The 23,770-nt window shown below is 47.0% G+C and overlaps 1 protein-coding gene across 1 annotated transcript in view; it reads left to right on the top strand.

Annotated features, from left to right (window-relative positions):
• The first annotated feature begins 6,579 nt into the window (after nt 1-6,579).
• Nucleotides 6,580-23,770, top strand: part of FRG1 (FSHD region gene 1) — a 50,323-nt gene continuing 33,132 nt past the window's right edge. The window contains exons 1-2 of the mRNA XM_077279648.1: nt 6,580-6,647; nt 15,923-16,018. Coding sequence (XP_077135763.1) covers nt 15,957-16,018 — 62 coding nt within the window. The 5' untranslated portion in view covers nt 6,580-6,647; nt 15,923-15,956. The remainder of the gene's footprint in view (nt 6,648-15,922; nt 16,019-23,770) is intronic.

Below are 23,770 nucleotides of genomic sequence, written 5' to 3' on the forward strand. Positions count from 1 at the left end.
AGAGGGTGGGGGTAGTTATGTCTTTATTAAGGGGGTCCCCACAGGCATGGGCTTTCTCTCTCTCTCCCTCTGCTCCTGAACGCATGTCTGTGAACCTGTTTTTTGAGTCCCTGGGGCTCATTTATGATGAACCTGATAGAGTGCATTTGGCAGAGGATATGGTAATGAGTTTGACACAAGGGAAGCACTCTGCTGAATGGTTCTGCTCATAGTTTAGACGATGGGCAGCTGAAATTTCTTGGAATGATGCGGCCCTGAGGGGGTTGTTCCGCATGAGTCTGTCTGACCGCCTGAAGGACGCTCTGGCACTTCACCCTCCTCCTGATACCCTGGAGGACACCATGACACAGGCAGTTCGAATGGACCGGAGACTCCGTGCTAGAGGAGTGATGCAGCAAGAGACTCCCTTGTTTTCCAAACTGCGTGACGCTGCACCTGTATCTGAATCCATGGAGATTGGGTCAGTTTTGGTTATGGAGAAAGAAAGGAAGCGCCGGAGAGACAATCGATTGTGCTTTTACTGTGGAGCCTCTGGACATTGGAAAAGGAACTGTTCATCCTGCCCTTCTTCTGTGAAACCATCTGAGAAACGACTGAGTCTGGGCAACAATCGAGGAGGTTGTCCAGACTCCCAGGTACATGTTTTCTCACTTGCCAAAATATTGCTTCAAGTGGAATTGGAACTTGCTGGTGGTCCTGTGGTGACCACCGCCTTTGTTGACTGTGGTTCTTCCATTAATTTGATTGATGCCCAAGTTGTGACTCGTTATAAGATAGGGACAGTCAGGCTGAAAGACCCTGTTAAAGTTGTGGCTGTTGATTCATCCCCTCTTACCCGGGATGGAATTTGTTTCGGGACTGTTTTTTCTCTGAAAATGGGTTCCACTCACGTGGAAAAATTAAGTTGCTTTGTAATGAATAATCTACCTGCAGGACTGGTACTGGGAATGCCCTGGCTGCAATGCCACAATCCTGTCATTGATTGGGTGGCGGGGGAGATCACTCAATGGAGATGTAATGGTCCGTGTTGTAACCTGGGACCTCTTGTTAACCTGATTAAGTCTGTATCTGTGTCGTCTGTCGGTCTGGAGGGTATTCCGGAGTACCTGAAAGACTTCGAAGACGTGTTTTCCGAAAGTGAGGCTGAGGCGCTTCCACGACATCGACCCGGTGATTGTGCAATTGATTTAATCCCGGGAGCCAAATTACCCAAGGCTCGTCTGTACAATTTGTCTGGGCCTGAGCGCCAGTCTATGAAAGAGTACATCACAGAGAGCCTCCGCAAGGGGCATATTCGGCCGTCTGTCTCACCCGTTGCAGCAGGGTTTTTCTTTGTCAAGAAAAAAGATGGTGGTTTGCGACCGTGCCTCGACTTTCGAGAACTAAATAAGATTACTGTAAAAAACACGTATCCTCTTCCTCTGATTCCTGATATATGTAATCAACTCACTGGGGCCAAGTGGTTTTCCAAGCTTGACTTACGAGGGGCTTATATCCTGATAAGGAGCCGAGAGGGGGATGAATGGAAAACAGCATTTCTGATGACCGAGGGCTTGTTTGAAAATTTGGTCATGCCCTTCGGTCTCACCAATGCTCCTGCTGTTTTCCAGAGTTTCATTAATGTTGTGTTTTCTGACCTGATTGGGCGTTATGTTGTCATTTACCTGGATGACATCTTGATATACTCAGAGGACAGTCAGTCACACTTACACTATCTTCATTCGGTTCTTGTGAGACTCAGGGAGAACCATTTATATGCTAAACTGGAGAAGTGCTCATTCTTTATGCAAGAACTGTCTTTTCTGGGATTAATTGTATCTGGGGAAGGATTCCGCATGGATCCTGGGAAGGTTCAGGCCATTTCTGCAACCTCAGGATCTGAAGGGGTTGCAACGATTTCTGGGCTTCACTAATTATTATAGGAAGTTCATTAAAGGGTTTTCGCAGGTAGTGAAACCCTTGACAGACCTCACACTCAAAGGGGCGGATGTAAAAAATTGGTCCGTGGCCGCAAAAAATTCCTTTCTGACACTGAAGAAATGTTTCACTTCAGCACCCGTGTTGATACAACCCGATCCATCGAGACCTTTATCGTGGAGGTTGACTCCTCAGAGGCGGGGGTGGGAGCAGTGTTGTCTCAGGGCCCGACCACCCTTACTAACCTTAAACCCTGTGCCTTTTTCTCTAAAAAATTCTCTTCGGCCGAGAGAAATTATGATGTCGGCAACAGAGAATTGTTAGCAATAAAATTGGCCTTCGAAGAATGGAGGCATTTTCTGGAGGGGGCTGTTCATCCCGTTACGGTCATAACTGATCATAAAAATTTGGCCTATATCGAGTCCGCTAAGACACTGACCCCCAGACAGGCTCGATGGGCACTTTTTTTTTCTCGGTTTCATTTTACCATTACGTTCCGCCCAGGGTCTGAAAATGTAAAGGATGCCTTATCCCGAAGTTTTGATTCTGTGTCCCCTCCAGAACCTCCTTCCTCCATTCTTAAACCTGGAGTGGTTGTGGCTGAAGTCTCATCTGAGTTACAGAGGGAGATTTTGGATGCACAAGCACAAACTCCCAGGAATAAACCCCAAGGTAAACTGTTTGTACCCGATCATTTCCGTCTCACACTTCTGCGAGAACTTCATGACTCTGTGTTGAGTGCTCACCCTGGGATTGCAGCTACCCGGGAAGCAGTAGCTAGGAACTTTTGGTGGCCTTCTATGGGTTCTGATATCAAAAAGTTTGTGAATTCTTGTGGGGTGTGTGCTCGTTCTAAGAGCTCTCTGGTCCGGCCGGCCGGGGAATTGGTACCTTTGCCAATTCCGGATAAACCCTGGACACACCTGTCCATGGATTTTATCACTAATCTTCCGTCTTCCAAGGGCAACTCTGTGGTTTGGGTTGTGGTTGATAGGTTTTCGAAGCAAGCCCATTTTGTGCCGTTACCTGCGTTGCCTTCTGCTGAAACCTTGGCTCGCTTGTTTATTAAGCATATAGTTCGGTTGCATGGAGTCCCTGTGAATGTGGTATCTGACAGGGGTGTGCAGTTTGTGGCCAGGTTTTGGAGGGCTTTTTGTAAGAAATTGGGGGTTACGTTGTCATTTTCCTCTGCTTATCACCCGGAATCCAAAGGACAGACTGAACGCACCAACCAGTCATTGGAACAGATTTTGAGATGCCTGGCCTCTTCCAGACAGGACTGGTGTGAGGTTTTACCCATGGCTAAATTTGCGTTCAATTGTCGTATTAATCAGTCTACTGGCAAATCTCCCTTTCAAGTCAATTATGGGTTTGTTCCGCAGTTTGGAGAATTTTCCCGCATGGATTCTGGTTGCCCTGGTGCTGAGGGTTTTGTGCAACAGTTAAGAACCCTTTGGAGGGAGGTTCAGGCGAACATCTCCAAAGCCCAAAAGAGGTACAAACATTTTGCGGACAGGAGGAGGGGGTCAGTTCTCACACTGACTGTGGGGGAGAAGGTGTGGCTGTCTACCCGTAACATCAAACTTAAGATTCCCTCCATGAAGTTGGGCCCCAGGTTTATAGGTCCATACAAGATTATTGAGGTGATCAACCCGGTGGCCTATAGGTTACAGTTGCCCACCTCTTTCAAAATTTCTAATGTCTTCCACAGGTCCCTATTAAAACCTGTGGGGACGGTTAGAGAAGATTCTTCATCTAATGTTCCGCCAGTATTGGTAGAGGGTCAGCTGGAGTACGAGGTAGGGCGCATCATTGATTCACGGTGGGTGCGTCGAAGGCTTCAGTATCTAATACATTGGAAGGGGTTTTCTATTGAGGAAAGGTCATGGGTTCCGGCCAGTTCTGTGCACGCTGATCGACTGGTGCGGGCTTTTCATGCAAGATACCCTGAGAAGCCTGGGGGTCCAGTGGCCCCCCGTTAAGGGGGGGGGGGGGGGTACTGTCATGGTCAGGACATGGTTAATGTCCTGTCAGGGTTAATTTTGCTAGCCTCTTTTCCAAAATGGGAGGGGTATTTATACTGCGCTCCTAACCTGGATTCTCTGTCAGCTAGAGATTCTGTTTCTGTCTGTATGCGTGACTCCTGGAGTGTGTGCCCGGCTTGCATAGCGTTGTCTTGCTTTCCGTGCTTTACCGTTTGTGTTCCTGGCTACTGAACTCTGGCTTTGCTTCTGACTATTCCGTCTCTCCGTTTTGGTACCTCGTAATCTCCTGGCTACGACTTCTGCTTGTTTGATTATTCTTTAGTGCTTGTCCCTTCTGTTTCCTCGGCGTCTGGCTCCGCCCCTTTCCTCCTCCCACTCTGTCACATGGTCTAAGGTCCTGTTCATTACCTGTACACTCTGTTTCATGTCAAAGGTCCCGTGGGTTCAGGTTAGTAACTTGGCGTCTTGCTCAGCTGCTGTGTGCAGCTTCCCCTGCAGCATTGATACCCGGGCGCCGTGACACATACGATTTCTACAACGGATGAGGCTGCATGTGCCACAGAGACTGGTAAGGGGCCACAGAGGGCCGGCACACACCGACAGACTGCTGGGACCGAACACATTGCTTGAATCAGGTTTTATTTCTATTTAAAACAAAAAAAAGCTGCTGTGGACAGGAAATACATTGTCAGCGAGGTCGGCATGATTTACCGTGGGTCTAAGGCCGGGATCACACATACGCGAGATACGGCCAAGTCTCGTAGGTGAAAACCCTACTCCGGCATGGAGCGTGCAGCCGCACAGCAATAAATGGAGCTGCCAGCGCTGGGTTTTCACCTGCGAGACTCGGCTGTATCTCGCGTATGTGTGATCCTGGCCTTATGGCGAGGACATTGCTGGAGAACGCTTCCCAACACATGGCATTGTGTGCACACAGCCCGATACAGATCCCACCGCAGTCACTTCACTAATGTCACAGCAAGAGTTAGAGTTATAGAACTAAGCCTTCAGCCCAGAGTCCTCAGTTTTATAAAAGCATCTATAAATAACAAAAAGGATAAAGATATTCATCTCAGGACACCTACAGAGGTGTAACAGTGAGCGCCACTAATCAATACATGGAATCCAGTCACATGGAGAGAAGTGACATCACCCCCTACGTGCAGCCCCAGGAGGAGCAGCACCGTCTCCCCTGTGCAGACCACCTCCTATATACAGCCCCAGGAGTAACAGCACCCTCTCCCCTGTGCAGACCACCCCCTACGTGCAGCCCCAGGAGTAACAGCCCCCTCTCCCCTGTGCAGACCACCCCCTACGTGCAGCCCCAGGAGTAACAGCCCCCTCTCCCCTGTGCAGACCACCCCCTACGTGCAGCCCCAGGAGTAACAGCCCCCTCTCCCCTGTGCAGACCACCCCCTACGTGCAGCCCCAGGAGTAACAGCCCCCTCTCCCCTGTGCAGACCACCCCCTACGTGCAGCCCCAGGAGTAACAGCCCCCTCTCCCCTGTGCAGACCACCCCCTACGTGCAGCCCCAGGAGGAGCAGCACCCTCTCCCCTGTGCAGACCACTCCCTACATGCAGCCCCAGGAGGAGCACCCTCTCCCCTGTGCAGACCACTCCCTACGTGCAGCCCCAGGAGTAACAGCCCCCTCTCCCCTGTGCAGACCACCCCCTACGTGCAGCCCCAGGAGTAACAGCCCCCTCTCCCCTGTGCAGACCACCCCCTACGTGCAGCCCCAGGAGTAACAGCACCCTCTCCCCTGTGCAGACCACCCCCTACGTGCAGCCCCAGGAGTAACAGCCCCCTCTCCCCTGTGCAGACCACCCCCTACGTGCAGCCCCAGGAGTAACAGCCCCCTCTCCCCTGTGCAGACCACCCCCTACGTGCAGCCCCAGGAGGAGCAGCCCCCTCTCCCCTGTGCAGACCACCCCCTACGTGCATCCCCAGGAGTAACAGCACCCTCTCCCCTGTGCAGACCACCCCCTACGTGCAGCCCCAGGAGGAGCAGCACCCTCTCCCCTGTGCAGACCACCCCCTACGTGCAGCCCCAGGAGGAGCACCCTCTCCCCTGTGCAGACCACTCCCTACATACAGCCCCAGGAGGAGCAGCCCCCTCTCCCCTGTGCAGACCACCCCCTACGTGCATCCCCAGGAGTAACAGCACCCTCTCCCCTGTGCAGACCACCCCCTACGTGCAGCCCCAGGAGGAGCAGCACCCTCTCCCCTGTGCAGACCACTCCCTACATGCAGCCCCAGGAGGAGCAGCACCCTCTCCCCTGTGCAGACCACTCCCTACATACAGCCCCATGAGTAACAGCACCCTCTTCCCTGTGCAGACCACCCCCTACGTGCAGCCCCAGGAGGAGCACCCTCTCACCTGTGCAGACCACCCCCACGTAAGGAAAATCACCCCCTTCTCCACACAGACAAGCAGACCCACATAAGGAACCTCTTCCCCGCACATCACCAGCCATGCTACATCAACCCCTTTCCTGTTCACCCCCCATAAGCTTCCCCATACAAGCAGCAGCACTCATTTCCCAGTGCAGCCCTCGCACACTCAGCCCCGTATAGTAACAGCATCCACTTTTCTTTGTCCCTAAAGGCTCCTCATCTGGCAGCAGCCCCCTCACTGCAATGCTGCTTCCTGTTATCGGGTATGCGCTGGAGGATGAGACCCCGCCCCTTCCGGTGATGTCATCCCCCTCACAGGAGCGGCTCAGCAGTGGAAACTACTACTGAGGTGAGGGAGGAGCAGTTCCGGAAACAAGTGAGTGGTGGCCGCACAGTGTGTATGGGCTGTGTGTGTGTATATGGGCTGTGTGTGTGTATATGGGCTGTGTGTGTGTGTATGGGCTGTGTGTGTGTGTATGGGCTGTGTGTGTGTGTATGGGTTGTGTGTGTGTATATGGGCTGTGTGTGTATATGGGCTGTGTGTGTGTGTATGGGCTGTGTGTGTGTGTGTGTATGGGCTGTGCGTGTGTGTATGGGCTGTGTGTGTGTATGGGCTGTGTGTGTGTATGGGCTGTGTGTGTGTATGGGCTGTGTGTGTGTATGGGCTGTGTGTGTATATGGGCTGTGCGTGTGTGTGTGTATGAGCTGTGTGTGTATATGGGCTGTGCGTGTGTGTATGGGCTGTGTGTGTGTGTGTATGGGCTGTGTGTGTGTGTATGGGCTGGCTGTGTGTATGAGCTGTGTGTGTGTATGGGCTGGCTGTGTGTATGGGCTGTGTGTGTGTGTGTGTATGGGCCGTGTGTGTGTGTATGGGCTGTGTGTGTGTATGGGCTGTGTGTGTGTATGGGCTGTGTGTGTGTATGGGCTGTGCGTGTGTGTATGGGCTGTGTGTGTATGGGCTGTGTGTGTATATGGGCTGTGTGTGTATATGGGCTGTGTGTGTGTGTATGGGCTGTGTGTGTGTGTGTGTGTATGGGCTGTGTGTGTGTGTATGGGCTGTGTGTGTATATGGGCTGTGCGTGTGTGTGTGTGTATGAGCTGTGTGTATATGGGCTGTGTGTGCGTGTGTGTATGGGCTGTGTGTGTGTGTGTGTGTGTATGAGCTGTGTGTGTGTATGGGCTGGCTGTGTGTATGGGCTGTGTGTGTGTGTGTATGGGCTGTGTGTGTGTATGGGCTGTGTGTGTGTATGGGCTGTGTGTGTGTATGGGCTGTGTGTGTGTATGGGCTGTGTGTGTGTATGGGCTGTGTGTGTGTATGGGCTGTGTGTGTGTATGAGCTGTGTGTGTGTATGGGCTGTGTGTGTCTATGGGCTGTGTGTGTGTGTGTATGGGCTGTGTGTGTGTATATGAGCTGTGTGTGTGTATGGGCTGTGTGTGTGTGTATGGGCTGTGTGTGTGTGTGTATGAGCTGTGTGTGTGTGTATGGGCTGTGTGTGTGTGTATGGGCTGTGTGTGTGTGTGTATGGGCTGTGTGTGTGTGTGTATGGGTTGTGTGTGTGTGTATGGGTTGTGTGTGTATGGGTTGTGTGTGTATGGGCTGTGTGTGTATGGGCTGTGTGTGTGTGTGTGTATGGGCTGTGTGTGTGTGTGTATGGGCTGTGTGTGTGTATGGGCTGTGTGTGTGTATGGGCTGTGTGTGTGTGTATGGGCTGTGTGTGTGTGTGTATGGGCTGTGTGTGTGTGTGTATGGGCTGTGTGTGTGTAGGCTGTGTGTGTATGGGCTGTGTGTGTGTGTGTATGGGCTGTGTGTGTATGTATGGGCTGTGTGTGTGTATGGGCTGTGTGTGTGTGTGAGTGTATGTGCTGTGTGTGTATATATGGGCTGTGTGTGTGTGTATGGGCTGTGTGTGTGTATGGGCTGTGTATGTATAAAAAAAAAATATATATATATATATTCTGTGTGTATGGCCTGTGAGTGTCGTCGCGTATAGCGTGTATTTGGTTATGTATACACTGTGTGTACGCAGCATGTGAGTGGAGCAAATCTTCAGCCTTTGCATTTGTGCCTCATTTGCTAGATGGGTCATTCCACATCAAGTGGACCAGTTTTAAAAATCGTCTCCACTCGACCTTCTCCGATTTTGCTGAAAATTTATAAGGATGTACATGTATGTTTCAAAAGAGGTTCTGTAAATTTTTAGGGCCAGATCTCAAATACATTGGGCACTGTTGACCTTTCACTGGAGGTTCCACCAAGCCTGCCGCTTCAGCTAAGAGGATTTTGCAAACTTTGGCACATAGCCATTAGAGTTCTATACTGGCTATGATGCTGAAATTTGGCATACTAGCTCAACTTTTGCTGCTAAACATGATAAAATTATTACTGGCTATGACAAAACAATATTTCGGCCGCCATTTTGTGTCAAAGTAGCTTGAAAAACGCGTTGCATAAAATTTATGCCAAACTTTGCCCATATATAACTCAAGACCAAAAACCAATAGTAACTGGTGCTTTGCCCTGTACACCAAACATCTACATGACTTTGCATTGCTGCAATATCACAGTCAAAGCATATGTATTTGTGGAAATATTCACACCCACATATGATGAAAAACTAAAAAAAAAAACGAATTTTACCTATTTTTAGGTCAAATTTCTCAAAAAGGGGTACCCCTAAAATATATTAATTCTGATATCATTAGAAAGAGCACATTTTTCTCTACAAGGATCATTGGTTTTTTTTTTGGAGTCTCTCAGTTTAAAGGGAACCTGTCACCCCGTTTTTTCGGTATGAGATAAAAATACCGTTAAATAGGGCCTGAGCTGTGCATTACAATAGTGTATTTTGTGGACCCCCATTCCCCACCTATGCTGCCGAAATACGTTACCGAAGTAGTCGTTTTCGCCTGTCAATCAGGCTGGTCAGGTCAAAAGGGTGTGGTGTCCTCCCCCAGATCTTGCGTAGTGTTCCGTTGGTGGCGTAGTGGTGTGCGCATGCCCAAGGTCCCGAATCCTCTGCCAGGGGTGTGAAAACAGCGATGTCCGTTATTCCATTGGTGGTCGGTGGGCGGTGGGCGCGGCCATCTTGCTTTGGCCGCAGAATCGGCGCTCTGCTGGCCGCGGCTTCAGGGAAATGGCCACGGGCATCCGCGCGTGCGCAGATGGCTATCGCGGCGGCCATTTTCGTGAAGCCGAGATGCGAATTCTGCTTCACGAAAATGGCCGCCGCGATAGCCATCTGCGCACGCGCGGATGCCCGCGGCCATTTTCCTGAAGCCGCGGCCAGCAGAGTGCCGATTCTGCGGCCAAAGCAAGATGGCCGCGCCCACCGACCACCAATGGAATAACGGACATCGCTGTTGTTTTCACACCCCTGGCAGAGGATTCGGGACCTTGGGCATGCGCACACCACTACGCCACCAACGGAACACTACGCAAGATCTGGGGGAGGACACCACACCCTTTTGACCTGACCAGCCTGATTGACAGGCGAAAACGACTACTTCGGTAACGTATTTCGGCAGCATAGGTGGGGAATGGGGGTCCACAAAATACACTATTGTAATGCACAGCTCAGGCCCTATTTAACGGTATTTTTATCTCATACCGAAAAAACGGGGTGACAGGTTCCCTTTAAGAAATGAAAAATGCCACTGAACATGGTGTTATTTATTAATACGCTATGAATGGTAACTGCACTATTCAAACCCATGCGTTGGTCCATGGTGGTTATACCACAACCAATTCCCTAAGAATTGGTATTATAATCCTAATAAGAATTGTAATAATGTTGTCTTTCAAGAATTGGCAGCCCCATCGCCTAGGAGCCGTGGCCGATAGCCGTGCAAGGCGAGCCTCGGGCGGTCTCTTTATCGCAGGTTCCGAAGCCTGAGGGTGGGTGTCTTTGCCTAGGATCCCAAGCCTAATATTGGGTATCTTTCGTTGGTTCCCAAGCCATAATGTTCAGTCTAAGTGGTCTGGAATTGTTGCTGAATTTGCAACATAATCGGTTCAGAGAAGCTGTATTGTCGGCCCATTGATGTTGCAGCTGGTGCTGGAATTATTGCAATGATTGACAGCTCGGGAATCCAGCATGTATCATTTCTCACAGGCCAGTGAAAGAAGCTAGCTGGTCCATGAGGATGCTTAAAATTTATTAATGCATCATGCCCGTCGACTGAAATTTCAGAAATATTTCCAATCCACCAGTTCCTATCGTAAATGCAGGCAATGTATTGCCCTGGCTAGAGGTTTGCAATTGGCACAAAAGGCATTTCTGATCCGACAGATCTATCTACATGGGCAATGAAAGATGATGGGTCATTTGACACCCTTGAAATGCGAATCTTTTTGTCATCAATTGGCACAAACTGGTGATTTTCTCTTGTTCCAGCAATTGTATGTCCATCTTTGAACCTTTCCTCTTGAACTACCTGTATTTCGTCAATTTTTTCTTTTGGAACAAAAAAAACTTGATTCCATGCAGTTGCTCGTTGCAAAAGTTGAATAAATCGTTGCAAAAGTTGAATAAATCCACCGGGGTCAGTATTTGGTTTTCAGTTGGGCGTTGAAGACTGGCACGAGCTGCCAACCTCTTGCTGTCCCTCCAATCCCATCACAGGGTGACTTTCCATGACTGGTACAAAAAAAATTCCATTCAGCGCTGATATTGAAATCAGCATTGTGGTGGCACAAGTTGAGAATTTTTGTACTGAGCTGCAGATCCATCGCTGAAGTAGTGGATACGACAAATCCCATAGATGAGTCTTGAGATACTCCACAATTACTATTAACCCCTTCCCGACATCGGACGTACTATACCGTCCGATGTCGGGTCCCCTGCTTTGATGTGCGCTCCGGCGGTGAGCGCACATCAAAGTCGCGACATGTCAGCTGTTTTTTACAGCTGACATGTGCGCGCAATAGCGGCGGGTGAAATCGCGATCACCCGCCGCTATTAACTAGTTAAATGCCGCTGTCAAACGCAGACAGCGGCATTTAACTACCGCATCCGGCCGGGCGGCCGGAAATGAGCGCATCGCCGACCCCCGTCACATGATCGGGGGTCGGCGATGCTTGTATGTTGTAACCATAGAGGTCCTTGAGACCTCTATGGTTACTGATCGCCGGTGGCTGTGAGCGCCCCCCTGTGGTCGGCGCTCACAGCACACCTGCATTTTAGCTACATAACAGCGATCTGATGATCGCTGTTATGTAGCAGAGCCGATCGGGCTGTGCCTGCTTCTAGCCTCCCATGGAGGCTATAGAAGCATGGCAAAAGTAAAAAAAAAATGTGAAAAAAAATGTGAAAAAAAAAAAATATATATAAAAGTTTAAATCACCCCCCTTTCGCCCCAATCAAAATAAATCAATAAAAAAAATATCAAATCTACACATATTTGGTATCGCCGCGTTCAGAATCGCCCGATCTATCAATAAAAAAAAGCATTAACCTGATCGCAAAACGGCGTAACGAGAAAAAAAATCGAAACGCCAGAATTACGTTTTTTTGGTCGCCGCGACATTGCATTAAAATGCAATAACGGGCGATCAAAAGAACGTATCTGCACCGAAATGCTATTATTAAAAACGCCAGCTCGGCACGCAAAAAATAAGCCCTCACCCGACCCCAGATCACGAAAAATGGAGACGCTACGGGTATCGGAAAATGGCGCAACTTTATTTATTTTTTTTTGCAACGTTTGGAATTTTTTTTCACCACTTAGGTAAAACATAACCTAGACATGTGAGGTGTCTATGAACTCGTACTGACCTGGAGAATCATAATGGCACATCAGTTTTATCATTTAGTGAACCTAGCAAAAATAACAAACAAAAAACAAGTGTGGGATTGCACTTTTTTTGCAATTTCACCGCACTTGGAATTTTTTTCCCGTTTTCTAGTACACGCCATGGTAAAACCAATGGTGTCATTCAAAAGTACAACTCGTCCCGCAAAAAATAAGCCCTCACATGGCCAAATTGACGGAAAAATAAAAAAGTTATGGCTCTGGGAACGAGGGGAGTGAAAAACGAAAATGGAAAAACGAAAAATCCCACGGTCATGAAGGGGTTAAGAAAGTGTGGACTGCAACTGTGTCGTGTCTGAGCAATCACTGATTATGCACAAGCTGATGTTCTGCGCAGCTTCACCATTTAACTCCTTGAAGTAAATTACAAATGGGTGTACTGTAGCTTGACTATTTTCCCAATGGAAACCTTGAATGGCATCTTGAACAATAAATGAGTAATTTTCAGCAAAGTCCATAAGGATCACAAGCGCTCCAGGTCTCAGATTTTCCTTGAACGATTTCAGATAGCAACTTTGATGCTTGGCGATGTAGTGATGGCTACAAAGTTTAGAAATTTTCAAAACCAATTCTTCAATGAAATCTTCTATAGTCAGTTGTTTGGTATCAAGCGTGTCTCGATCAGTGTGAATCCATTGTTTGAACTCAATAATATCTTCAGGGTCACTGTTGACAAACACATTGACTAGAAATTCTTTTAAAACTTCAGGACCCGGGCATTTATCACAACGGCCAAGCATACAGTCCTTGGATTCAATTCCAATTCAATTGGATATGCAAGGAGAAAGATAAGCCAGGTACAAAATGCATTTTCTAGCAAGATTGCTTCAGTTGGAGAGCTTGAGCCGAAAGACATGGAGCAAACAAAAACAGCACAGTGCAAAATGTGTCTGGATTACAATGACCTTTTGGCAGATTTGAAGCAAAAGCTGCAGGTGTCCAGTCAGGCAGAAAAGGTCCAAATCTTGACATTGGCACCTAAAAGTTGGTCCATTAAGGCTATATCAGACGAATTTGGTGTCTGAAAGAATGGTCAAACAAGCTCGAAAGCTTAAATGTGAACATGGGATCTTAGCCTTACCTAGAATCAAGTGTGGCAAGAAAGTTTCTGAGGAAGTGAAGAAAAAGGTGCAGGCATTTTTTGAGGATGATGAATTCAGTCGAATGTGCCCTGGTAAAAAAGACTATGTATCAGTGCGAATAGCAGGAGAAAAAAAGCAGATGCAAAAGCGACTATTACTGAGCAATATGAGGGAAATGTTTGTTGCCTATCGGGATCGGAATGGCCCTGAAATTGGATTTTCCAAGTTTTGTGAGCTTCGGCCAAAGTGGTGGGTAACCGTTGGATCTGCTGGAACACATTCCGTTTGTGTGAGTACCATTCACCAAAATGTCAAACTAATGCTTGCAGCATGCCCAATCAATGATGACTACAAAGAGCTCATATGCAAAATGGTCTGTGGAATTGAATCCAAGGACTGTATGCTTGGCCGTTGTGATAAATGCCCGGGTCCTGAAGTTTTAAAAGAATTTCTAGTCAATGTGTTTGTCAACAGTGACCCTGAAGATATTATTGAGTTCAAACAATGGATTCACACTGATCGAGACACGCTTGATACCAAACAACTGACTATAGAAGATTTCATTGAAGAATTGGTTTTGAAAATTTCTAAACTTTGTAGCCATCACTACATCGCCAAGCATCACAGTTGCTATCTGAAATCGTTGTAGGAAAATCTGAGACCTGGAGAGCTTGTGATCCTTATGGACTTTGCTGAAAATTACTCATTTATTTTTCAAGATGCCATTCAAGGTTTCCACTGGGAAAATGGTCAAGCTACAGTACACCCATTTGTAATTTACTTCAAGGAGTTAAATGGTGAAGCTGCGCAGAACATCAGCTTGTGCATAATCAGTGATTGCTCACGACATGACAGTTGCAGTCCACACTTTCTTAACAGTAATTGTGGAGTATCTCAAGACTCTCATCTATGGGATTCGTCATATCCACTACTTCAGCGATGGATCTGCAGCCCAGTACAAAAATTTCAAAAATTTTCTCAACTTATGCCACTACAATGCTGATTTCAATATCAGCGCTGAATTGAATTTTTTTGGTACCAGTCATTGAAAGTCACCCTGTGATGGGATTGGAGGGACAGCAAAGAGGTTGGCAGCTCGTGCCAGTCTTCAACGCCCAACTGAAAACCAAATACTGACCCCGGTGGATTTATTCAACTTTTGCAACAAGCAACTGCATGGAATCAAGTTTTTTTTTGTTCCAAAAGAAAAAATTGACGAAATACGGGTAGTTCAAGAGGAAAGGTTCAAAGATGGACATACAATTGCTGGAACAAGAGAAAATCACCAGTTTGTGCCACTTGATGACAAAAGGGTGTCAAATGACCCATCATCTTTCATTGCCTATGTAGATAGATCTGTCAGATCAGAAATGCCTTTTGTGCCAATTGCAAACCTCCAGCCAGGGCAATACATTGCCTGCATTTACGATAGGAACTGGTGGATTGGAAATATTTCTGAAATTTCAGTCGAAGAGCATGATGCATTAATAAATTTTATGCATCCTCATGGACCAGCTAGCTTCTTTCACTGGCCTGTGAGAAATGATACATGCTGGATTCCCGAGCTGTCAATCATTGCAATAATTCCAGCACCAGCTGCAACAGCAATGGGCCGACAATACAGCTTCTCTGAACCGATTATGTTGCAAATTCAGCATCAATTCCAGACCACTTAGACTGAACATTATGGCTTGGGAACCAACAAAAGATACACAATATTAGGCTTGGGATCCTAGGCAAAGACACCCACCCTCAGGCTTCGGAACCTGCGATAAAGAGACCGCCCGAGGCTCGCCTTTCACGGCTATCGGCCACGGCTCCTAGGCGATGGGGCTGCCAATTCTCGAAAGACAGCATTATTACAATTCTTAATAGGATTATAATACCAATTCTTAGGGAATTGGTTGTGGTATAACCACCATGGACCAACGCATGGGTTTGAATAGTGCAGTTACCATTCATTGCGTATTAATAAATAACACCATGTTCAGTGGCATTTTTCATTTCTTAAACTGAGAGACTCCAAAAAAAAAAACAATGATCCTTGTAGAGAAAAATGTGCTCTTTCTAATGATATCAGAATTAATATATTTTAGGGGTACCCTTTTTGAGAAATTTGACCTAAAAATAGGTAAAATTTGGTTTTTTTTTTAAGTTTTTCATCATATGTGGGTGTGAATATTTCCACAAATACATATGCTTTGACCGTGATATTGCAGCAATGCAAAGTCATGTAGATGTTTGGTGTACAGGGCAAAGCACCAGTTACTATTGGTTTTTGGTCTTGAGTTATATATGGGCAAAGTTTGGCATAAATTTTATGCGACGCGTTTTTCAAGCTACTTTGACACAAAATGGCGGCCGAAATATTGTTTTGTCATAGCCGGTAATAATTTTATCGTGTTTAGCAGCAAAAGTTGAGCTAGTATGCCAAATTTCAGCATCATAGCCAGTATAGAACACTAATGGCTATGTGCCAAAGTTTGCAAAATCCTCTTAGCTGAAGCCGCAGGCTTGGTGGAACCTCCAGTGAAAGGTCAACAGTGCCCAATGTATTTGAGATCTGGCCCTAAAAATTTACAGAACCTCTTTTGAAACATACATGTACATCCTTATAAATTTTCAGCAAAATCGGAGAAGGTCGAGTGGGGACCACTGGTCCACTTGACATGGAATGACCCAGATACTATTATGTGTAGCTATGTTGAATTCTTGTTGTTTTCTCCACCAGTTGTGATATAATATCTGCCATCAGTTTTGTCACCATGGCTGAATACTCTCGTGTAAAGTCCACCAAGCTGGTGCTGAAGGGAATGAAGGATAAAGGGTAAGAAGCTGTGGAAGTTAATTCTGTATAGTTATCGGGGTATATCAAAATTAAATTGTCGTTTCATAGACAAACTTTATAGGATTCAACGAGGGGGTGGAACTGTTTGCAGGACCCTGGTCAAGCTGCCATCTTGCTATTCCGTGACTGCAGCCCTGCAGCCGCCTCTACCAGCAGCATCCTCTCTTGATTAGCCGGCCTAGCGCAACGTCATTGTTGCAGAGTAGCGTACACACGATATTGCACCAGGTTGGCTAATGAGAAGAGGAGCCGCAGACGCCAGCAGGAGGGCGACGGTTTGTGTGGCATCGTCTATCAGCCACAACATTGAACCAGTTCCTGGATCTGAGTCCTGCAAATGTAGTCACTCATCTCTAGTGCGAGCAACAAGTAATCTGCTCCGTAGCCGCCATAGTGATGCGGTGATTGTGGCAATAAGTGCAGTGTGTGGCTGACATGAAGCTGCTCCTAAAAGTGAGAAATGCTGGGAGGAAAAAAGGTTTTTTTACCTGTCATAAAAACCCCAGCTCATATCTTAGCAATTATTATTTCTTGTATTATGTCACCATGATTTCACTCATTTAACCCCTTCATGACCCAGCCTATTTTGACCTTAATGACCTTGCCGTTTTTTGCAATTCTGACCAGTGTCCCTTTATGAGGTAATAACTCAGGAACGCTTCAACGGATCCTAGCGATTCTGAGATTGTTTTTTCGTGACATATTGGGCTTCATGTTAGTGGTAAATTTAGGTCGATAATTTCTGAGTTTATTTGTGAAAAAAACGGAAATTTGGCAAAAATTTTGAAAATTTCGCAATTTTCACATTTTGAATTTTTATTCTGTTAAACCAGAGAGTTATGTGACACAAAATAGTTAATAAATAACATTTCCCACATGTCTACTTTACATCAGTAAATTTTGGAAACAAATTTTTTTTTGCTAGGAAGTTATAAGGGTTAAAATTTGACCAGTGATTTCTCATTTTTACAACAAAATTTACAAAATCATTTTTTTTAGGGACCACATCACATTTGAAGTCAGTTTGAGGGTTCTATATGGCTGAAAATACCCAAAAGTGACACTATTCTAAAAACTGCACCCCTCAAGCTGCTCAAAACCACATTCAAGAAGTTTATTAACCCTTCAGGTGTTTCACAGCAGCAGAAGCAACATGGAAGTAAAAAATGAACATTTAACTTTTTAGTCACAAAAATGATCTTTTAGCGAAAATTTTTTTATTTTCCCAAGGGTAAAAGGAGAAACTGGATCACGAACGTTGTTGTCCAATTTGTCCTGAGTACGCTGATACCTCATATGTGGGGGTAAACCACTGTTTGGGCGCACGGCAGGGCTCGGAAGGGAAGGAGCGCCATTTGACTTTTTCAATGAAAAATTGGCTCCAATCTTTAGCGGACACCATGTCGCGTTTGGAGAGCCCCTGTGTGCCTAAACATTGGAGCTCCCCCACAAGTGACCCCATTTTGGAAACTAGACCCCCCAAGGAACTTATCTAGTAGCATAGTGAGCACTTTAAACCCCCAGGTGCTTCACAAATTGATCCGTAAAAATGAAAAAGTACTTTTTTTTCACACAAAATTTCTTTTAGCCTCAATTTTTTCATTTTCACATGGGCAACAGGAAAAAATGGATCCTAAAATTTGTTAGGCAATTTCTCCTGAGTACGCCGATACCTCATATGTGGGGGTAAACCATTGTATGGGTGCACGGCAAGGCTCGGAAGGGGAGGCGTGCCATTTGACTTTTTGAATGGAAAATTAGCTCCAATCGTTAGCGGACACCATGTCGCGTTTGGAGAGCCCCTGTGTGCCTAAACATTGGAGCTCCCCTACATGTGACCCCATTTTGGAAACTAGACCCCCCAAGGAACTTATCTAGAAGCATAGTGAGCACTTATAACCCCCAGGTGCTTCACAGAAGTTTATAACGCAGAGCCGTCAAAATAAAAAATAATTTTTCTTTCCTCAAAAATGATTTTTAGCCCTGAATGTTTTATTTTCCCAAGGGTAATAGGAGAAATTGGACCCCAAATTTTGTTGTCCAGTTTGTCCTGAGTACGATGATACCCCATATGTGGGGGTAAACCACTGTTTGGGCGCACCGCAGGGCTCGGAAGGGAAGGCACGCCATTTGGCTTTTTGAATGGAAAATTAGCTCCAATCATTAGCGGACACCATGTCGCGTTTGGAGAGCCCCTGTGTGCCTAAACATTGGAGCTCCCGCACAAGTGACCCCATTTTGGAAACTAGACCCCCCAAGGAACTTATCTAGAAGCATAGTGAGCACTTTGAACCCCCAAGTGCTTCACAGAAGTTTATAACGCAGAGCCGTGAAAATAATAAATGTGTTTCCTTTCCTCAAAAATATTTTTTTAGCCCAGAATTTTTTATTTTTGCAAGGGTAACAGGAGAAATTTGACCCCAAAAGTTGTTGTCCAGTTTCTCCTGAGTACGCTGATACCCAATATGTGGGGGTAAACCACTGTTTGGGCACATGCCGGGGCTCGGAAGGGAAGTAGTGACGTTTTGGAATGCAGACTTTGATGGAATGGTCTGCGGGCATCATGTTACGTTTGCAGAGCCCCTGATATGCCTAAACAGTAGAAACCCCCCACAAGTGACCCCATTTTGGAAACTAGACCCCCCAAGGAACTTATCTAGATGTGTGGTGAGCACGTTCAACCCCCAAGAGCTTCACAGAAGTTTACAACGCAGGGCCGTGAAAATAAAAAATCATTTTTCTTTCCTCAAAAAAGATGTTTTAGCAAGCAATTTTTTATTTTCACAAGGGTAACATGAGAAATTGGGCCCCAATATTTGTTGCCCAGTTTGTTGTGAGTGTGCTGGTACCCCATATGTGGGGGTAAACCACTGTTTGGGCGCACGTCAGGGCTCGGAAGGGAAGTAGTGACATTTGAAATGCAGACTTTGATGGAATGGTCTGCGGGCATCACGTTGCATTTGCAGAGCCCCTGATGTGCCTAAATAGTAGAAACACCCCACAAGTGACCCCATTTTGGAAACTAGACCCCGAAGGATCTTATCTAGATGTGTGGTGAGCACTTTCAACCCCCAAGTGCTTCACAGAAGTTAAAAACGCAGAGCCGTGAAAATAAAAAATAATTGTTCTTTCCTCAAAAATTATGTTTTAGCAAGTAATTTTTTATTTTTGCAAGGGTAACAGGAGAAATTGGACCCCAACAGTTGTTGCCCAGTTTGTCCTGAGTACGCTGGTACCCCAAATGTGGGGGTACACCACTGTTTGGGCGCACGTCAGGGCTTGGAAGGGAGGGAGCACCATTTGACTTTTTGAACGCAAGATTGGCTGGAATCAATGGTGGCGCCATGTTGCGTTTGGAGACCCCTGATGTGCCTAAACAGTGGAAACCCCTCAATTCTAACTTCAACACTAACCCCAACACACCCCTAATCCTAATCCCAACTGTAGCCATAACCCTAATCACAACCCTAACCCCAACACACCCCTAACCACAACCCTAACCCCAACACACCCGTAACCCTAATTCCAACCCTAACCCTAATCCCAACCCTAACCACAACTGTAACCCCAACACACCCCTAACCCTATCCATAACCCTAACCACAAGCCTAATCTTAACCCTATTTCCAACCCTAGCCCTAATTCCAACCCTAACCCTAAGACTATGTGCCCACGTTGTGGATTCGTGTGAGATTTTTCCGCACGATTTTTGAAAAATCTGCAGGTAAAAGGCACTGCGTTTTACCTGCGGATTTACAGCAGATTTCCAGTGTTTTTTTATGCGGATTTCACCTGCGGATTCCTATTGAGGAACAGGTGTAAAACGCTGCAGAATCCTCACAAAGAATTGACATGCTGCGGAAAATACAACGCAGCGTTTCTGCACGGAATTTTCCGCACCATAGGCACAGCAGATTTGGTTTTCCATAGGTGTACATGGTACTGTAAACCTGATGGAAAACTGCTACGAATTTGCAGCGGCCAATCCGCTGCGGATCCGCGGCCAAATCCGCACTGTGTGCACATGCCATAACCCTAACCCTACCCCTAGTTCTAACCCTAGTTCTAACCGTAACCCTAGTGGAAAAAGGAAAAAAAATATTTTCTTTATTTTATTATTGTCCCTACCTATGGGGGTGATAAAGGGGGGGGGTTTATTTATTATTTTTTTATTTTGATCGCTGTGATAGAACCTACCACAGCGATCAAAATGTACTTTGTAATGAATCTGCCGGCCGGCAGATTCGGCGGGCGCACTGCGCATGCGCCCGCCATTTTGGAAGATGGCGGCGCCCAGGGAGAAGACGGACCGACTTTGGGAGGCTCGGTAAGTATGAGGGGGTGGTGGGGGGGTGGATCGGAGCACAGGGGGGGGGATCGGAGGACGGGGGGAGCGGACAGGAGCACGGGGGAGCGGACAGGGGGACGGAGGGGGGTACCGGACAGAACGGAGGACTGGGGAGGAGATCGGGGGCAGTGGGGGGGGGGGGCAGAACATGATTTCCAGCCATGGCAGATGCTATTGCAGCATCGGCCATGGCTGGATTGCAATATTTCACCATTTTCATAGGTGAAATATTGCAAATTGCTCTGATTGGCTGTTGCACTTTCAACAGCCAATTAGAGCGATCGTAGCCACGTGGGGGCAAAGCCACCCCCCCCGGGCTGAAGTACAACTCCCCCTGTCCCTGCAGATTGGGTGAAATAGGAGTTAACCCTTTCACCCGATCTGCAGGGACGCGATCATTCCATGACGCCACATAGGCGTCATGGGTCGGATTGGCACCGACTTTCATGACGCCTACGTGGCGTCAAAGGTCGGGAAGGGGTTAAACTATTCATGTGCTTATTTAGCTCTTTCAAAGACAATTCCAGCCAGACCTTTAGCTAATCAGTCTGTTACTGAGAAATTTTTGTTTTCACTTCTTAAAGAGGACCGGTCAGCAGGAATATCCGTGTTTACACTAAAGGTATGGGCAGAATGGTGCGGTCATGCTGATTTAATACATACCTTTAGTGTAAAAATGTGCAGCCTGGTTTTCATTAAATCATCATGATGGGGCGAGACTGTGAGTAGGGTCATCGTCTCAGAGGGCTCAGCTATGGCCCCTCCGGAGCCTCTGTTGCATTCATCGTCTTGGGTCATTTAAAATTTTGGGTTGGTGTCACCTTAGCTGTGGGTGGCGCTCTCGCAGCTTCAGCTGCTGTCGGTCTTCATGAAAATGGCTTTGGCGCATGTGCAGATCAACCTCCATTGGTCTTCAAGAACATGGCGCCGGGTGTCAGCACATGTCCAGAATGGGATCTCGGCTCAGTGACAACCGGAGATTTCATTCTGCGCATGCGCCATTTTCCTGAAAACTGCTGGAGGTCGATCTACGCATGTGCCAGCGCCATTTTCATGAAGACCAATACCAGCTGTATCTGCGAGAGTGTCGCCCACATCTAGGATTGCAGCAGCCCAAAATTTAAATACCCAAGATGTTGAATGCAACAGAGACAGCAGAGGGGCCATGACTGAGCCCTCTGAGGAAAATACCCTACTCACAGTCCCGCCTCATGCACGAAGCGCTGAGGAAACCGAAATTTATCATGATGATTTAATGAAAACCAGGCTGCATATTTTTACACTAAAGGTTTGTATCAAATCGGCATGACCGCACCATTCTGCCCATACCTTTAGTTTAATATGTACACTGCTCAAAAAAAATAAAAGGAACACTAAAATCCCACATCCTAGATATCTCTGAATGAAATATTTCAGTTGCAAATCTTTATTCATTACATAGTGGAATGTGTTGAGAACAATAAAACATAAAAATGATCAATGTAAATCAAAATGAATATCCTATAGAGGTCTGGATTTGGAATGATACTCAAAATCAAAGTGGAAAATTAAGTTACAGGCTGATCCAACTTCAGTGGAAATGCCTCAAGACAAGGAAATGATGCTCAGTAGTGTGTGTTGCCTCCATGTGCCTGTATGATCTCCCTACAACGCCTGGGCATGCTCCTGATGAGGCGGCAGATAGTCTCCTGAGGGATCTCCTCCCAGACCTGGACTAAGACATCCGCCAACTCCTGGACAGTCTGTCCTGGACAGTCTGTGGTGCAACACGACATTGGTGGATGGTGCGAGACATGATGTCCCAGATGTGTTCAATCGGATTCAGGTCTGGGGAACGGGCGGGCCAGTCCATGGCTTCAATGCCTTTCATCTTGCAGGAACTGCTGACACACTCCAGCCACATGAGGTCTGGCATTGTCCTGCATTAGGAGGAACCCAGGGCCAACCGCACCAGCATGTGGTCTCACAAGGGGTCTGAGGATCTCATCTCGGTACCTAATGGCAGTCAGGCTACCTCTGGCGAGAACATGGAGGGCTGTGCGGCCCTGCAAAGAAATGCCACCCCACACCATTACTGACCCACTGCCAAACCGGTCATGCTGGAGGGTGTTGCAGGCAGCAGATCGCTCTTCACGGCGTCTCCAGACTCTGTCACGTCTGTCACATGTGCTCAGTGTGAACCTGCTTTCATCTGTGAAGAGTACAGGGCGCCAGTGGCGAATTTGCCAATCCTGGTGTTCTGTGGCAAATGCCAAGCATTCTGCACAGTGTTGGCCTGTGAGCACAACCGCCATCTGTGGACGTCGGGCACTCAGACCATCCTCATGGAGTCGGTTTCTAACCGTTTGTGCAGACACATGCACATTTGTGGCGTGCTGGAGGTCATTTTGCAGGGCTCTGGCAGTGCTCCTCCTGTTCCTCCTTGCACAAAGGCTGAGGTAGCGGTCCTGCTGCTGGGTTGTTGCCCTCCTACGGCCCCCTCCACATCTCCTGGTGTACTGCCCTGTCTCCTGATAGCACCTCCAGCCTCTGGACACTACGTTGACAGACACAGCAAACCTTCTTGCCACAGCTCGCATTGATGTGCCATCCTGGATGAGGTGCACTACCTGAGCCACTTGTGTAGGTTGTAGAGTCCGTCTCATGCTACCACAAGTGTGAAAGCACAACCAACATTCAAAAGTGACCAAAACATCAGCCAGAAAGCATTGGTAATGAGATGTGGTCTGTGGTCCCCACCTGCAGAACCACTCCTTTATTGATTGTGTCTGGATAATTGCCAATAATTTCCATCTGTTGTCTATTCCATTTGCACAACAGCATGTGAAATTGATTGTCAAACATTGTTGCTTCCTAAGTGGACAGTTTGATTTCACAGAAGTTTGACTTACTTGGGAGTTATATCCTGTTGTTTGTGTTCTCTTTATTTTTTTGAGCAGTGTATATATATATTGTATACATATTTCTTAGTGCTCGCAGTGTATATTCCTCCTGACAGGTTCCCTTTTAAGGCTATGTGCACTTGTCCGTAATTGCCGCGAAAATTTCCACGGTAATTCCGGAACTCCCTGCCGCGGAATTTGCATGCGTTTTCCCGCTAAACACTAGCGTTTTCCAAGTGATCTGTAGCGTCGTTTGGAAAACTGATTGACAGGTTGATCACACTTGTCAAACATAGTGTTTGACAAGTGTTACCAACTTTTTACTATTGATGCTGCCTATGCAGCATCAATAGTAAAAAGATCTAATGTTAAAAGTAATTTAAAAAATATAAAATCATGATATTCTCACCTTCTGGCGTCCCTCGCAGCGTTCCCGCTCCTCGCAATTCTCCCGTTTCCAGTAATGCCTCGCGGCAATGACCCCAGATGACGTAGCTTTCT

Source organism: Ranitomeya variabilis, chromosome 1, assembly GCF_051348905.1.
Source record: "Ranitomeya variabilis isolate aRanVar5 chromosome 1, aRanVar5.hap1, whole genome shotgun sequence".
NCBI lineage: Eukaryota > Metazoa > Chordata > Amphibia > Anura > Dendrobatidae > Ranitomeya > Ranitomeya variabilis.